This window comes from Mustela erminea, chromosome 3, assembly GCF_009829155.1.
Source record: "Mustela erminea isolate mMusErm1 chromosome 3, mMusErm1.Pri, whole genome shotgun sequence".
Taxonomy (NCBI): Eukaryota; Metazoa; Chordata; class Mammalia; order Carnivora; family Mustelidae; genus Mustela; species Mustela erminea.
The window spans coordinates 8,916,514-8,935,871 of record NC_045616.1 but is presented as its reverse complement, the minus strand read 5'-3'; the positions used below and the strand labels follow the sequence as shown (position 1 = coordinate 8,935,871).

Genomic DNA, 19,358 nt, shown 5'->3' with positions numbered 1-19,358 from the left:
ATCCATTTGTACACTAAAAATATTATCCACCATGACCAGGAGAGATTCATTGCAAGGGTGGTTCAACATTTGCAAATCAATCAATGTGATACAACAAATCAATGAAAGAAGAGAGAAGAACCACATGATCCTCTCAATTGATGCAGAAAAAGAATTTGATAAAATCTAGCATCCATTCCTGATTAAAGTGTTTCAAAGTTTAGGGATAGTGGGAACATTCCTCAACTTCATAAAATCTATCTATGAAAAACCCACAGCAAATGTGATCCTCAAAGGGAAAAAAAAGCTCACAGCCTTCTCATTGAGATCAGGAACACGAGAAGGATGTCCACTCTCACCATACTTTTGCAACATAATATTAGAAGTTCTAGCAACAGCAATCAGACCACAAAGGGAAATAAAAGGTATACAAATGGGCAATGAAGAAGTCAAACTCTCTCTCTTTGCAGATGACATGATACTTTATATGGAAAACCCAAAAGACTCCACCCCCAAACTACAAGAACTGATACAGCAATTCAGTAATGTGGCAGGATACAAAATCAATGTATAGAAATCAGTTGCTTTCTTTTACAGTAACAATGAAAATACAGAAAGGGAAATTAGAGAATCAATTACATTTACTATAGCACCAAGAACCATAAGATACCTAGGAATAAACCTAATCAAAGAGCTAAAGGAGGGGCACCTGGGTGGCTCAGTGGGTTAAAGCCTCTGCTTTTGGCTCTGGTCGTGATCCGGTCCATGGATGGAGCCCTGCATTGGGTTTCTGCTCAGCGGGGAGCCTACTTTCTCCTCCCTCTCTGCCTGCTTGTGATCTCTGTATGTCAAATAAATTAATAAAATCTTTTTTTAAAAAAAGGCAAGGGATCTATACTCAAGGAACTACAGAACACTCATGAAAGAAATAGAAGAAGACACAAAAAGATGGAAGACCATTCCATGCTCATGGATTGGAAGAATAAATATTTTTAAAATGTCTATACTGCCTAGAGCAATCTGCACTTTTAATGACATTCTGATCAAAATTTCACTGGCATTTTTCAAAGAGCTGCAACAAACAATCCTAAAATTTGTATGGAATCACAAGGAACTCCAAATTGATAGGGAAATGTTGAAAAAGAAAAACAAAACTGGAGGCATCACGTTGCCTGATTTCAAGCTTACTACAAAGCTGTGATTACCAAGAAAGCATGGTGCTGGCACAAAAACAGACACATAGCCCACTAGAATGGATTAGAGAGCTGATATATGGACCCTCAACTATATGGTCAAATTATAATTGACCAGCAGGAAAAAATATACAGTAGAAAAAAAAGTCTTTTCAGAAAATGGTGCTGGGAAAATTAGCCAGCTATGTGTAGAAGAATTAAACTCTACCATTTTCTTATACCATACACAAAGATAGACTCGTAATGGATAAAAGCCCTCAACATGAGGCAGGAATCCCTCAGAATCTTTGTGGAGAAAATAGGCAGTAACCTCTTTGACATCGGCCACAGCAACTTCTTTCAAGATATGTCTCCAAAGGCAAAGGAAACAAAAGTGAAAAGGAACTTTTGGGATTTCATCAAGATCCAAAGATTCATAGAAAAGGAAGCAGTCAACAAAACAAAGAGGTAACCCACAGAATCGAATAGATATTCAAAAATGACAGTACAGACAGACATTTGATATCCAAGATCTATGAAGAAATCCTCAATCTACACACTCAAAAAACAGATAATCACATCAAAAAATAGGTAGAAGACATGAACAGACACTTCTCCAATGAAGACATAGAAATGGCTAACAGACACTGAACAAATGTAAATCATTATTAGCCATCAGGAAGATTCAAATAAAAACCACATTGAGATGCCACCTTACACTATTTAAAATGGCCCAAATTCACAAGACCTTAGACAACATGTGTTGGAGTGGATGTGGAAAAGAGGAACCCTCTTACATTGTTGGCTGGAATGAAAGTTAGTGCAGCCACTTTAGAAAACAGTGAGGGGAATCCTTACAAAATTAAAAATAGAGCTTCCCTATGACCCTGCAATTGCACAACTGGGTCTTTACCCAAAAGATACAGATGCAGTGAAAAGAAGGGCCATCTCTAACCAAATTTTCATAGCAGCAATGGCTACAGTAGCCAAGCTGTGGAAAGAACCAAGATACCCTTCAACAAATGAATGAATAAGGAAGATGTGGTCCATATGTACTATGGGGTATTATGCCTCCATCAGAAAAGACGAATACCCTTCTTTTGTATCAAGATGGATGGGATTGGAAGAGATTATGCTGAGTGAAATAAATCAAGCCGGGAGAGTCAATTCTCATATGGTTTCACTTTCTTGTGGAGCATAAGGAATAACTCAGAGAACATGGGGAGGAGAAGGGAGTTGGGGGAAATTGGAGGGGGAGAACAACCATGAGAGACTGTGGACATTGAAAAACAATCTGAGGATTTTGGAGGGACAGGCAGTGGGAGGTTGTGTGAGCCTAGGGGGGGGGGCGGGAGGACTTAGCTGAGAGAACTTCAGGGACTGAAAAATCCATGTGGCAGGCCCCTCCCCCAGAAAACCAACCAGGAAAGGAAAAAAAAAAGACAAGAGAACAACCACCACTACTTCATAAAACAATTTTTGTTATTAATTCGATCCCACTATTCTGGCACATTTTTTATATAGTTAATTTTTTATTATTATATAGATAATTTTTTAACCTATTTACCATCACAGTGAGATGTCCAGTACATCAAATTCCATAATAACCTTCTAACCTGAACTTTTTGATACATACACCTGTGTTTTCCTTTTGCATTTCTATTTTTTAAATTTCTTTTTTTTTAAATTTTAGTTTAGTTTAGCTTATTCCTTTTTTAATTTTTATTTTCTAATATTCAAATAAAGTTAAACTTCAAGGTAATCCCCTTTCCTCAATCAATGCCACCCCTATAGGTAAACCAATTCCTAATCCCCCCTTATCTTAAGAAAGTTGAGTCCTTTAACAGAGATATCAAGATACATCCAGGAAGAATCAAAAGAAACTTCATCAATCACAATGAGAATTTACAACCACTCTCCCATCTTTTTCTTCAACCAGTATTTCTGTGTTTTTGTGTTTTTCCTGATAGTATATAAATCTTACATTCAGGGTTCTTTTTGACGAGGTTCTTCCTTTATTTGCATATATGTATGCAAAATATATATATATATATTAATTTTTTTCTCTTGTCATATACTTTTATAAGTCTTTTTTTTTTTTTGTCTGTGTCTGTTTGTATACTTCATAAGTCTTACCTTGGGGCCCATTTGGACTAAACATTCTCTTTTATCTCACCTTTATTTCCTGTCTCTCTCCCTCTCTCTTATTTTTCTTTTCCTTTTCTTTTTCCTCTCATTTGGGTGGGGAACCCTGATTGCTCAGAAGCATTCCAGGTTGCACCTTGACTGCACCACAGTCGATACACCCAGCTACACCTGTTCAGCCATCTCTCAGCAAAATGACTAGGAGGAGGAATGCCCAACAGAAGAAAAATACAGAAGATGGACCTTCTGCAACAGAGCTAGTGAATATCAACATAAACAATATGTCGGAAAGAGAATTCAGGCTAACTATTATCCAAGCCATAGCTAGGTTGGAGAAAGCCAAGGGTGACCAAACAGAATTGAATAGGGCCGAACTGAAACCCACGAGAGATCATGTTTTCAATATTAGGGAAGAGATGAAAGCTACCAGGGATGAGCTTCACAATGCCCTCATTGAGTTCCAATCTAATCTAAAATCTCTCAACGCTAGAGTAACTGAGACAGAAGATATAATTAGTGATCTGGAGGATGAACAGATAGAAAGGATCCGGAGGAAGCCTGGATCAAACAGCTTAGAAGCCACAAAAACAGAATCAGGGAAATAAATGCCATGAAACACTCCAACATCAGAATTATGGGAATCCCTGAAGGGGAGGAGACATAAAGAAGTCTAGAAGATACAGTGGAACAAGTTCTTCATGAAAATTTTCCAAATCTTGTGCATGGAACCAGCATTCATGTACTAGAGGACGAAAGGATTCCCCCCAAGATTACAGATTCTCGAAAGTCCTCGAGACACCAAATAGTTAGAATGAAGAATTATAATTGTAGGCAGAACCTCTTGAAAGCAGCTAGGACAAAGAAGATCCTTACATACAGAGGAAAGTCCATCAGAATAACGTCAGACCTGTCCACAGAGACCTGGCAAACCAGAAAGGGCTGGCAAGTATATTCAGGGCACTGAATGAGAAGAACACGCAGCCAAGAATACTTTATCCAGCAAGACTGCCATTCAAAATGGATGGAGAGATAGAGTTTCCAGGACCGGTAAGGCTTAAAAGACTATGCAACCACCAAGCTGACACTGCAGGAAATACTAAGGGGGCTTCTTTAAAGGAGGAAAAAGCCCAATAATACCACTGAACAGAAATATAGAGACAATCTACAAAAAGAAAGACTTCAAAGGTAACACGATGTCAATAAAAACGTATCTATCAATAATCACCCTCAATGTGAATGGCCTAAATGCGCCCATAAAGTGGCACAGGGTTGAAGACTGGATAAAACGACAGGACCCATCTATATGTTGTCTACAAGAGACCCATTTTGAACCTAAAGATACACCCAGACTCAAGTGAAGGGATGGAGAAGCATCTTTCATGCCAATGGGCCTCAAAAGAAGGCTGGGGTAGCGATTCTCATATCAGACAAATTAGATTTTAAACTAAAGACTGCAGTCAGAGATCCAGAAGGACACTACATCATTCTTAAAGGGACTATCCACCAAGATGATCTAACAATTGTAAATATCTCTGTCCTCAATATGGGAGCAGCCAATTACTTTAGAAAACTGTTAATCAAGATAAAGAGTCATATTGATATGAATACACATATCGTTAGAGATCTTAACACGCCTCTCTCAGAAATAGACAGATCATCCAAGCAGAAAATCAATAAAGAAACAAGAGCATTGAATGACACATTGCACCAGATGGACCTCATAGATATATACAGACCATTCCACCCTAAAACAACAGAATACTCATTCTTCTCAAGTGCACATGGAACTTTCCCAAGAATAGATCACATACTGGGTCACAAATCAGGACTCAACCAATACCAAAAGACTGATATTATTCACTGCATATTCTCAGATCACAATGCTTTGAAACTGGAGCTTAATCACAAGGAAAAGTTCCAAAGGAAATCAAACACCTGGAAACTAAAGACCACCTTGCTTAAGAATGCTTGGATCAACAAGGAGATCAAGGAAGAACTGTAACAATTCATGGAAACCAATGAGAATGAAGACACTTCGATCCAAAATCTATGGGATACAGCAAAGGCGGTCCTAAGGAAGAAATACATAACCATCCAAGCCTCCCTCAAAAAAAAAAAAATTGAAAAATCCAGAGCACAGCAGCTGTCTCTACACCTTAAAGAACTGGAGAATCAACAACAAATGAAACCAACTCCACACATAAGAAGGGAAATCATCAAGATTAGAGCTGAAATCTATGAGGTAGAAACCAGAGATACAGTAGAACATATCAATGAAACTAAAAGCTGATTTTTTGAAAGAATCAATAAGATCAACAAACCATTTGCGACACTAATCCAAGAGAAAAGAGAGAAAGCTCAAATACATAAAATTATGAATGAAAAGGGAGAGATCACACGAACACCAAGAAAATAGAAACAATCATCAGAAGTTATTATCAACAGTTATATGCCAATAAGCTAAGCAACTTAGATGAAATGGATGCATTCCTGGAAAACTATAAACTCCCAAAATTGAATCAGGAAGAAATTGACAACCTGAATAGACCAATATTTAGTAACGAGATTGAAGCGGTGATCAAAAACCTCCCAAAAATAAGAGCCCAGGACCTGATGGATTCCCCGGAGAATTCTACCAAACTTTCAAAGAAGAAAATACTCCTAATCTCCTGAAGCTGTTTCAAAAAATTGTAGCAGAAGGAAAACTTCCTGACTCTTTCTATGAAGCCAGCATTACCCTGATCCCCAAACCAGGCAAAGACCCTACCAAAAAGGAGAATTTCAGACCAATATCCCTGATGAATATGGATGCTAAGATTCTCAACAAGATCCTAGAAAACAGGATCCAACAGCACATTAAAAAGATTATCCACCATGACCAGGTGGGATTCATCCCTGGGCTAAAAGGTAGCTTCAACATTAGCAAATCAATCAATGTCATAGAACAAATTAATAAGAGAAGAGAGAAGAACCATGTGGTCCTCTCAATTGATGCAGAAAAAGCATTTGACAAAATCCAGCATCCATTCCTGATTAAAATGCTTCAAAGTATAGGGATAGAGGGAATATTCCTTAACTTCATAAAATCTATGTATGAAAGACCCACAGCAAATATCATCCTCAATGGGAAAAAGCTTGCAGCCTTCCCGTTGAGATCAGGAACACGGCAAGGATGCCCACTCTAACCACTCTTGTTCAACATAGGATTAGAAGTCCTAGCAACAGCAAGCAGACAACAAAGGGAAGTAAAAGGTATCCAAATTGACAATGAAGAAGTCAAACTCTCTTCGCAGATGACATGATTCTTTATATGGAAATACAAAAGACTCCAAGCCCAAACTATAGAACTCATACAGCAATTCAGCAACGTGGCAGGATACAAAGTAAGTGTGCATAAATCAGTGGCTTTCTTGTACACTAACAATGAAAATACAGAAAGAGAAATGAGAGAATAGATTCCATTTACTATAGCACCAAGAACCATAAGATACCTGGGAATAAACCTAACCAAAGAGGTAAAGGATATGTACTCAAGGAACTACAGAACACTCCTGAAAGAAATTGAAGAAGACACAAAAAGATGGAAGACCATTCCATGCTCTTGGATCGGCACAATAAACATTGTTAAAATGTCTATACTGCCTAGAGCAATCTATACTTTTAATGCCATTCCGATCAATATTCCACCGGTATTCTTCAAAGAGCCAGAGCAAATAATCCTAAAATTTGTATGGAATCAGAAGAGACCCCGAATCACTAAAAAAATGTTGAAAAACAAAAATAAAACTGAGGGCATCACGTTACCTAATTTCAAGCTTTACTACAAAGCTTTGATCACTAAGACAGCATGGTACTGGCATAAAAACAGACACATAGACCAGTGGAACAGAGTAGAGAGCCCAGATATGGACCCTCATCTCTATGGTCAAATAATATTCGACAAAACAGGAAAAAATATTCAGGGGAAAGAAGACAGTCTCTTCAATAAATGGTGCTGGGAAAACTGGGAAGCTATACGTAGAAGAATGAAACTCGACCCTTTTCTTACACCGTACAGAAAGATAAACTCAAAATGGATAAAAGACCTCAATGTGAGACAGGAATCCATCAGAATCCTAGAGGAGAACACAGGCAGTAATCTCTTCGATATCAGCCACAGCAACTTCTTTCAAGATATGTCTCCAAAGGCAAAGGAAACAAAAGTGAAGATGAACTTTTGGGACTTCATCAAAATCAAACGCTTCTGCACAGCAAAGGAAACAGTCAAGAAAACAAAGAGGCAACCCACAGAATTGGAGAAGATATTTGCAAATGACAGTACAGACAAAAGGTTGATATCCAGGATCTATAATGAACTCCTCAAACTCAACACACATAAAACAGACAATCATATCAAAAAATGGGCAGAAGATATGGACAGACACATCTCCAATAAAGACATACAAATGGCTATCAGACACATGAAAAAATGTTCATCATCACTAGCCCTCAGGGAGATTCAAATTAAAACTACATTTAGATATCACCTTACACCAGTTAGAATGGCCAAAATTAGCAAGACAGGAAACAACATGTGTTGGAGAGGATGTGTTGAAAGGAGAACCCTCTTCCACTGTTGGTGGGAATGCAAGTTGGTGCAGCCTCTTTAGAGAACAGTGTGGAGATTCCTCAAGAAATTAAAAATAGAACTTCCCTATGACCCTGCAATTGCATTTCTGGGTATTTACCCCAAAGATACAGTTGTCGTGAAAAAAAGGGCCATCTGTACCCCAACGTTTATAGCAGCAATGGCCACAGTCACCAAACTGTGGAAAGAACCAAGATGCCCTTCAACAGACGAATGGATAAGGAAGATGTGGTCCATATACACAATGGAGTATTATGACTCCATCAGAAAGGACGAATACCCAACTTTTGTAGCAACATGGATGGGACTGGAAGAGATTATGTTGAGTGAAATAAGTCAAGCAGAGAGAGTCAATTATCATATGGTTTCACTTATTTGTGGAGCATAACAAAAAGCACGGAGGACATTGGGAGTTAGAGAGAAGAGGGTTGGGATAAATTGGAAGGGGAGATGAATCATGAGAGACTATGGACTCTGAAAAACAATCTGAGGGGTTTGAAATGGCGGGGGAGGGATGTTGGGGTACCAGGTGGTGGGTATTATAGAGGGCACGGATTGCATGGAGCACTGGGTGTGATGAAAAAATAATGAATACTGTTATGCTGAAAATAAATAAAATAAAATAAATGAAATGAAATACTACTTCATGCCCATTAAGATGGTTATTAGAAATACTAAGGAAATAGCACAAAATTTAAAAAAAATAAAAATCATACCGTATTTTGTACATATAACTGCACAAAGTAAGAACTCAGAGCCTTAAAATTGCTTGGTGCTTTTCTAAGGTGTCTAAAATGAAAACAATATTCCCAGGATTCTCTGGAATCTGAGGCGTCAGATAACCCAACCATTTCAAGTTTGGAGTAAGTAGAATTTTTACAGCTGCTTTCATAAGGGCTTTTCCAAGTGGCTTAGTCCAGCTTATATCTCCCTAAACCCCCTCCCTGCTCTTTCTAGGGGTAAGAAACTGCCATGCTCTTTTTGTCCCTTAAGACGTATATGCATAGAAAACTGAAGATAAGTCTGAGGGAGCTCAGGTGCACAGGGATGTTAGAGATAGCATTTTACTTCTGTATTTTTTTTAGTGTGGAAAAACAACAACAACAAAAAGAACAAAAATGTAAAAGTGTAACTGCTTAAGCACTAATTTTGAGGGGGTTTTCTTTGGTTGAGTGGAATCACAGTTTCCAACAAATATAATAATCAACCAATTGGTAGCTGAGGACAGGAAAGGAAGATTTGATAGGATGTGATAGGAAATACATAGATATTTTCTTATTATTTTATAACAAAGTGTACACCTCTACTGTCAAAGACCTAAAATGTTAAAATAACATATAACAAAATTGAAGTTAAAATCTATCTCATAGAGTACACAAAAAATAATGTAAAGCACTAAAAATAGATCACAAATATTCCAATTTATTATTCAATTCTCAAAAAAAAATTAATAAACAAACATAGAAGCCCATGTAGCAAATTACTCTGAATTTTGTCATTTTTATGTTCATGCTTGTTGTTTTCCCCAACATTTTCTTTAGAAAAATTACAGTTATAGGCAAAATGAAATGACATAAGGAACATCTATATGCACCTCATCTACATCCCCTGAATGCCCAATCTTACTTCAAACAAGTGTAAGACACAAATTTTTACTCTTCTATTACTTAGGGGTTTTTTTCCCCACTTCTACTAAATTGACTAACTATAAAATAAGTAGGTTCCTATTATTATTAGTAAGTGACTATTATTAGGTTAGTAGTAATTTAGATTTATGAGGAGGAGAATATTCTCTATAGACTCATATTTATTTATTTATTTTCCTAAGGGGAAAGTGAGCATGGTATCAATTAGAGAATAAACTGCAATAGATATTCTATATTTAAATGACAAGTTTCCTTTTAATAACTGATTTTTTTTTTGCTAGATCATTTTGCTTTCTTATTGTTGAATATTTTTCCCAATAACAAGCATTCCAGATCTCTAAAAGAAAATTGTCTGTTAAAATCTGGATTTTGAAATTAAAATAAATAATTAGATGATTGTGGAGATGTTAATATGGCATGAAAACATATGCATATAGGAAACTAGTTAAAAACTTACTACTAAGTTGGCGAGATAATGAGTGTAAGTTAAAATATTATAGGGTGCATATTTAAATAAATGCTTAACATGTTTTAATATTAGCTTTAAAAACTGTGCATACTTGCCCAAAGGTGTATCTCAAACCTCTGTAAGTAGAATGCTGATGTATTTAACAATTTTTTGACCCATTGACATTAGTGCATGTTTCCTAGAAAATTGGATCCATAAGACCTAACAAACAAAAGGATGTTACAAAGCAGGTGGGAAGATTAATTTTTTTGGAAAAATAAGGTTTTAGAAGGTCATTGTCAATTTCTTCAATTTATTAGCTATCCATCATTAAGTTATAAGCTTAGAGAACTTTAGCAATATAAGCTTCATGAGAAACAACATCCTGTTTTTAAAGAAATATTAAATATGGTATTGAATATAATTCCTGTTATTAATTTATTAAATTTATTATAAATTTTGAATTATTTCAAGTTCTAAGATTTATTGCTGATTATTTTTGTTTAATTCAGTGATGTTATGTTCCTTTTTATAGTGGAAATTTGAGATAACTATTTGCTAAAGAAACCAGCGTCATTTGGATTTTGCCTCATGCATATGGTAAGTATTATAAATGAGACTGCTTGATTCCTGGGTCATTTTCAAAAGAAAACATAATCTTAGCCACACATCTCATTTTCCTATTCTAATTACATGTTTGGCTGTCTAGGACCAAAGCAAACCAAAACAAAACAAAACAAAAAAACAAAACACCATGATTTAGTGTGTATTTTTCATACAATTATGTGCATATATTTACACCAGTCACACAAGGCAGTTGAGATACTGTATTTCAGAAGAATTTCTCAGATAATCTAGTATAAGTGCTATCAATTTTCTGGACTAATGAGGAAAGTTATAGAACTTCTTCCTCAGTAATGTATTATTAATAAAATTAATAGTCTTACTTTTCTAATTAAATGGCAAATATATAAACTTTAGTTATGTTTGATTTCAAAATGAGGGTACTCTGAGGCAAATAAAAGTTCCTTCCCCAGGGGTGCCGGGGTGGCTAAGTGGGTTAAGCCTCTGCCTTCAGCTCAGGTCATGATCCCGAGGTCCTGGGATGGAACCCCACATCAGGCTCTCTCTCTCTCTCTCTCGCTGCATGCCTTTCTGCCTACTTGTGATCTCTGTCTATCAAATTAATAAAAAAAACAATTAAAATAAATTTTAAAAAAAGTTCCTTCCCCAAATAAACAAATTCCATATTCTATATGAGGAGGACAATAAGTTTGATTTAAAACTTGATAAATTACTAATTGTAGGGAATATGCATTATTTTATAAAGATACATATTGATTATGTAACCTGATATGGAACTAGCTTATGTATCTACTAGGATGTTTTTGACTTACTTGTCATAATCCTTATTACAAAAATGGGGTCAAATTAGCAAGTGTTGGTAAAAAGAAAAATAAGTATGTAGCATAGAATTTAATGTGTAGTATCTCAAAATATTAATTTTTCTTATAGCAGAAACTCTTTTTACAAAATTAATGAATTCACTATAACATTTTCAGAAAACCAATATATAAAGATATAGACAAATTGAAATTGAATAGCTTTGTAAAATTTTGAACCTTTGAGAATCTGAGAACTGACCTGATAGATTGTTTTGATTCAATATTTTTAATTCACTCATTAAATATTTGCTGATTAAATAATGATATTCAAGCATTTCTTATTATAATAGAGTTTTTCTATCCCAAATTTTATGATTTTAATGTAATATTTACATTACATTAATGTAATGTAATATTTAATATTTAATGTAAGTTTCTTTTGTTTTTTTACTCCCAAGCATGGTACAAAACTGATGTCACTTGAGGAATGAGTGAAAATTTCTCCCAAGTAGTTTCACAAATCTTTATTTAAGTATTGCATGGAAAAAGAGTGTTGAAAAATAATTTAATGCTATTTAAAAAAATAAATCATTTTGTATAATCTGTATTGTACATACTGTACATTTTCTCTGAAAAAGCTAATTAACAATTTCCAGGAGATAAGATCAACGGGGATGGAAAACAACTGAATGTGACTTTTACATTTTATTTTTGAATTATTTTCTACTATCACACATGTGACATTAAAAAAAAGGAAATAGTTTCAAAGTGACAAAAAATGCACAAAAGTATTCATTTGTAGAAGCTTAATTAAAGTCACTGAATGTTGGCTAATTGACTTTAAATTAAAAAAATAAGTCAAGCAGAGAGAGTCAATTATCATGTGGTTTCACTTATTTGTGGAGCATAACAAATAGCATGGAGGACATGGGGACTTAGAGTGGAGAAGGGAGTTGGGGGAAATTGGAAGGGGAGGTGAACCATGAGAGACTATGGACTCTGAAAAACAATCTGAGGGTTTTGATGGGTTGGGGGGTGGGAGGTTGGGGTACCAGGTGGTGGGTATTATAGAGGGCACGGATTGCATGGAGCACGGGGTGTGGTGCAAAAATAATGAATACTGTTATGCTGGAAATAAAAAAAAATTAAAAAAAAAATAAAATAAAATAAAATATGAGAAAAAAAATAATGCATAAAAAGAAAAAGAAAATGTGTGCAACAACAAAAATGAAGTTATTATTGTAAATAGCCTTAAACATTATGATTATGTGTACTATTTTTTTAAGATTTTTAAAAATATTTTATGTATTTATTTATTTATTTATTTGACAAAGAGAGAGAGAGAGAGATCACAGGTAGGCAGAGAGACAGGCAGAGAGAGAGAGGAGGAAGCAGGCTCTCCCCACTGAACAGAGACCCTAATGCAGGGCTCAATCCCAGGACCCTGGGATCATGACCTGAGCTGAAGGCAGAGGCTGAACCCACTGAGCCACTCACGTGCCCCTATTTTTTTAATTAACATATTCACATTTATTAGATATCAAATAAAATCAAACCATACTAGTGTACTAAAAGTTTCCTACTACCAAAACAGCATTGTTTTTAAGTTATAAACCCTCCACTTGTCAAACAAGTGATAGAAAGTGCCCTCCAATATATTTTTTTTAATTTCTTTACAGCATAACAGAAATTATTTATTTGACAGACAATGATCACAAGTAGGCAGAGAGGCATGCAGACAGAGAAGGGGAAGCAGGCTCCCTCCTGAGCAAAGAGCCTGATGCGGGGCTCAATCTCAGTACCCTGGGATCATGACCTGAGCCAAAGGCAGAGGCTTAACCCACTGAGCCACACAGACACCCCTGATTATGTGGACTACTACCAAACATACAAATGCAATTAAAATAAATGAGTTAGTATGGCTGAGAAGATCAGTGTTACATAATTAGTTAATTATAATTAAATTAAAATATATAATATACAACTACATAAATAATTTTAAGCCCCATATTTCCTTAAACACTTAGACATACAGTTAAATTTTAAATTTTAAGAAGAGAACTGAATATTATATGAGTATATTTGTTCACAGAAACTATCAAAACCATATGTATATATACATCTATATATATGTTTTATTTATATTTTACAGTCTATTTTAATTTTATGAACTATAGTCTGTGTGGAAAAGAAATATTATCTTCATACATAAAATATTATAATTTGGAAGTTATAGAAACATTTCTACATTTATTTCTTACCAGTAGGAACATTCTCATCAGAACACAAGACACACCATCCATTCGTTCACTGAATAATTATTTGGACAAGTAAACTATGTATGTGCTACTTGCTAACAGCTTTAGAATTGTATATCATGTGAAATGCACAGCTTCCACTTTGTGTTATATAGGATTTAGTTGGTGCATAGAATTGTATACATGTAGATAAGATGAAGCAAGATAATGTTAATGCCCAAGTAGGTGTGGGAAACACATAATCAACATTCACTGAATTAGAAATCACAAACACCAATGAAAGATCAACAACCGTTTTACTGAAAATGCAAATTTTTTAAATCCTCCTTCATGACTCAGAAATCTGCCTCTTTATAAAGAACTGAGGATATTTCAAGAAACATGAATACAGGAGATCTTTTTCACAGTTGTTTTAATAAATTAAGTCATATCATAACAACATTATTTACCAACCACACATCAACATTTTTCCAAGAATTACTTATTATTAGTTTCCTTGGCTTTTTAGTCCAACTGATATTTGTTTCTTTTATTTCTTCCAGGAAGTCCCTTGTGGAGAGAGGAGATGGACATTTACAATCTTACCACTGTGACTCAGTTTATCCTCATAGGGCTCTCTGACCTCCCTGAGGTGCGCTACCCTCTCTTTGTGGTCGTTGCCATTATCTATCAGGTCACCTTGGTAGGAAATGGGACCATTCTCCTGGCCATTGGGACTGGGAAAAGGCTACATACACCCATGTATTACTTTTTGGTAAATTTGTCCCTCCTAGACATATTCTGCCCATCAGCTACTGTCCCCAAGATGTTACAGAACCTCCTGACTGAGCAACAAAGCATTTCCTTCCTTGGATGTGCTTTACAACTTTATTTCCTGGTGGCTTTGGCAGGGACTGAAGTCTTCCTTCTTGCTGTCATGGCTTATGACCGATATGTGGCCATCTGCTTCCCTTTCCGTTACATGCTCATTATGACCAAGGTTCGTTGTGTCCAGCTGACAGCTGGAACCTGGGAAGCAGGGTTTCTCAATTCCCTCCTCCATACAGTGTCCACATTCCGCCTGTCTTTCTGCAAGTCCAACCGAGTTAACCAATACTATTGTGACATCCCACCTGTGATGGCCCTCTCATGCTCATCTACTTATATAGCTGAAATGCTTGTTTTAGTGGTAGGAGGTATACTGGGGATAAGTGCCTTCCTGATCACCTTTATCTCTTATATCTACATTATATCTACCATACTAAAGATCCAGTCAGTGGAAGGGAAGCACAAAGCCTTCTCCACATGTGCTTCCCACCTCATAGTGGTCTCTCTCTTCTATGGCACAGCAATATTTACCTACATTCGCCCTTCCTCCACCTGAAAAACATGGAGGTTAGAGAAACACTCAGAAGGCTTCTATGTCACAGACAGTGTTTAAATCAATTATAATATTAAGCAGAATATATCGATGCTCACTTTAGAATAAATTAAAAGGAATAATTTATAGAATAATTTTCAGTTGATTTATAGAACACGTATTTGTGTACTCATAAAAATTTGTGAACCCACATACATATAACTAGTTATATGTAGGCATAATTATATATATATGTAAACATATACATATACACACATAACTACATATATATATGCACATATAATTTTATATATATATGTACATACACACACACACAGACACATATATATATGAATAATTATTATATATATATATATAATTATATATATATATATATATATATATATATATATATATATATCTGTTTGGGATACATATGTCTGTTTTTGGATGATAAATATTAAGATCCCAGTGGATAGAGATAAAGATAAACAGATAGGTATAACTAGTTATATGTATGTATACCTACATATATGTACTTTAAAGCTAGTTATATGTAGTTCAAAACTGAGAGCATCATCTTCTAATATACTTACACACACACACAAACATAACCTATCAACTACTTTGCATTTTTGTTATAAATTTTTTTCTAGCTATGCAGACTAAAATCCATGAAACCAGACTCAACTTTACCTTGATGCCCAGCCTGTCCATTCAATGAGACTAGAAAACAGCTGTTTCTGACTGCAGATAGCTCACACTTCACAATCCATTCCCTTATTTCCATAATATCTAGAAATAAGAATGTTGCTGTATTACTGCTTATGTAACACACTCTTTTAACTCTGAAATCCTCTATAATTCTCTCCACAGTTTTCTCAACCCTGAACATCCCAATTTCAAAATTAGTCCCCAGTCAGACACTTCTAATATATTATTATTCTCTGCAGTTCTGAATCTATTTTTAATCTCTAGCATTCAATGTTCTTTTTTCTTTCTCTTATGTGCTTTATGCTGATAAGTTAAGTGATCATATCACCAGTGAAGTGTTCTTACATTATTCATAAATATATTTTTATTTCCTCCTCTATACTGTTATTGAGCTCTTAGTCATTTTCAAAGTTTACCAAATGACAGCTTTTTCATACATACTTGTGCTGCATGAGTTAGAAAAAACACTTATACATGCCATATTTGGTAATAACTATATCTTCCAAAACTCAGCAAAGCACTAATATGTATCTTATACAATATCATAGGACTATTTATAATAGTGGCCCATCAACTATCTTTTATTTAATTATAAATTGAGTAGGAATATTTACATGGACTTTAAGAAGGAAATTAAATAATATTGCTAATTTACAACTATAAATTTAAGAAGTGTTTTCCTTTTGGGGAACCTAGGTGGCTCAGTTAGTTAAGCATCTGAGTTGGGCTCAGGTCATGATCTCAGGGTCCTGAAGTTGAGTTCCACAATGTTTCCCTACTCTGCAGGAAGTCTGCTCCTCCCTCTCCATCTCCCTTCCACTCCCCCTGCTTGTGCACCCTCTCTCTTTCTTTCTCTCTGTATCAAATAAAAAATAAAATCTTTAAAAAGGAAATAGTCCACAACACAAAGAGACAACTCATGGAATGGGAGAAGATATTTGCAAATGACACTACAAAGAGCTGATGTCAAGGATCTATAGAGAACTCCTCAAACTCAACACTCACAAAACAGATAATCACATCAAAAAATGGGCATAAGATGATAAATAGACACTTATCCAAAGAAGATACACAAAATGGCTAACAGACTCATCCAAAAATGTTCATCATCATTAACTATCATGGAAATTCAAGCCAAAACCACATTGAATTGCCATCTTACACTAGTTATAAGGGCCAAAATAAACTAAAGAAGAAACAACAAACGTTGGAGAGGATATGGAGAAATGGGAACCCTCTTACACTGTTGGTGGGAATGCAAGTTGGTGCAGCCACTTTGGAAAACACTGTGGAGATTCCCTATGAAATTAAAAATAGAGGTACCCTATGACCCTGCAATTGCACTACTGATTATTTACCCCAAAGATAAAGATGCAGTGAAAAGAAGAGCCATATGTACCCCAAATTCCATAGCAGCAATGGCCACAGTAACCAAACGGTGGAGAGAACCAAGATGCTCATCAACAGAATAATGGATAAAGGAAGATATGGTTCATATATACAATGGAATCTTATGCCTTCATCAGAAAGGATGAATATCTAACTTTTGTATCAACATGGATGGGACAGGAGGAGATTATTCTGAGTGAAATAAATCAAGCAGAGAAAGTCAATTATATGGTTTCACTCACTTGTGGAGCATAAACAATAACATAGAGGATATTAGGAGAAGGAAAGGAAAAGTGAATTGGGGGAAATATGAGGGGGAGAAAAAAGTCATGAGAGACTATGGACTCTGAGAAACAAACTGAGGGTTTTGGAGGGGAGGGCAGTGGGTGGGTTGGGTGAGCCTGGTGGTGGGTATTATGGAGGGCATGTTTTGCATGGAGCACTGAGTGTGGTGCATAAAAAATGAATTCTGGAGCACTGAAAAGAAATAAACTTAAATTTTAAAAAAAGTAAAATAGAAAAAAGGAAAGAAAATGAAAGAGCTCAGTTTTTATAAATTCTTACAGCCAGTAGGCCTTAATGACTGGAGTTTTAAAGATCAGTGGGTTTGGATGAAATAGAACATTGGTTCTGCTCTTGGAGAGAAGGCAGGCAAACTACACAGACATAGGACATGGAAATAGCATTCTGAAGAGCACCTGAGGCACACAATGGAGATTTGATAATTTCAGATCTTGTCCCAGAGACAGCATTCATTGAGAGACCCTAGAACAAAGGAAATCACCTCTACCATTTCCCTCTCTCTCTCCCTCAGCATAAGCACAGGGACATATTCTGGAACCAGTTCAGTGCTGACATTTGCTACCTAAAATGCTCATACCAAGCCCCCCCCCCACACACACTCCTTCATACCTTGGTGTAATTTGCCTCAGTCCCAGCACACAATGTCTCCTTCCCCAGAGACACAATCCAATCTCCTGCTCATACTACACCCTATTCAAAAGTTTTGTGGAGTCTTGTTTATGGTGGTGATGATGAGAGGTCTCATTTCACAAATATACCTGAGCACATCTAGTTACAATGTCCCACATTCAGACACAGGACCAAAAATTGCTCTCAGCAGGCAAAGAGAACCTCTGCAGGTAACTGATCTAAAAGGTAAAGCAGCCAGAAGACAATATCAGAGCATATGCAAGACAGATTGGAGACACTCTGGGAAGGGCCAGGACCTGGGGAACAGGGAGCACTGCAAATCAGGATGTTATAAGATCTTTACTTCATAAGGCCATTACCCTCAAGAAGGGGAGACATAGCCAACTTTCCAAAAACATGGAAAGAGCCACAGAGGCTGAGACAAAATGAGAAGACAGAAATTTATCCCAAATAAAAGAACAGAAACAGACCATGACTAGAGATCAAAGCAAAACAGACACAAGTAACATGATAGAGAATTTAAATTGATGATCAGGAGGACACACAATTGAATGGAGGAAAAAGAGGATGATATAAGTTAGTCCCTTACCACAGAGATAAGGAATAACATAGCAGAGATAAAGGGCACAATAAATGAAATGAGAAATACACTTGATTGAACAATGAGTGGGATGGAAGAAGCAGAGGAATGAATTAGTAACCTAGAATACAGAGTAATGAAAAGTAATCAAGCTGCACAAAAGAAAAAAATTATTACACAAAATGATAATAGATTTAGGGAAGTCAGGACTGTCCAAATAACAGTAATACTATATGGAACCTATAGATGGCTCAGCTAGTTAATTGTCTGTTGGTTTTGCCTATGGTCATGATCTCAGAATTGTGGTATCTAGCCCCATTCCAGGCACTGTGCTCAGCATAGAGTCTGCTTATTCTTCTCCCTCCCCCTGCTGTGCCCTCTATATATAAAATGCATACATACATACATGTAACACTTAAGAAGCATTCATATTATAGGAATTTTAGAAGAAGAAGAGAGAAAAGAGGCAGAGCATATTTGAACAAATAATAGCTGAAACCTTCCCTAATCTTTGGAAGGAAACAGGTATCTAAATCCAGGAGGCCCGCAGAATTCCCATAAAAATTAACAAAAGTAGATCCACACCAACACATATTGTGATTATGTGTACAAAATATAGTGATAAAAGAAAAAAAAAGTGTAAATGCAGTCAGACAAAAGAAGGCAGCAACTCATAAGGGAAAACCCATAAGAGTAGTAAGAGATTTTTCAAAAGAAAATTTTCAGACTAGCAGGGAGTACCA

The 19,358-nt window shown here is 35.9% G+C and overlaps 1 protein-coding gene across 1 annotated transcript; it reads left to right on the top strand.

Annotated features, from left to right (window-relative positions):
• The first annotated feature begins 14,225 nt into the window (after window positions 1–14,225).
• LOC116585789 (olfactory receptor 5V1-like) lies at window positions 14,226–15,023 on the top strand. Its single transcript, XM_032335038.1, has one exon. It carries the CDS (start codon window positions 14,226–14,228, stop codon window positions 15,021–15,023), a length of 798 nt encoding a protein of 265 aa, XP_032190929.1.
• The last annotated feature ends 4,335 nt before the right edge of the window (window positions 15,024–19,358 follow it).

What these genes read in the sequence shown, in the direction of transcription:
- LOC116585789 (XM_032335038.1), top strand. Translation starts at nt 14,226, where the DNA reads ATGGACATTTACAATCTTACCACTGTGACTCAGTTTATCCTCATAGGG.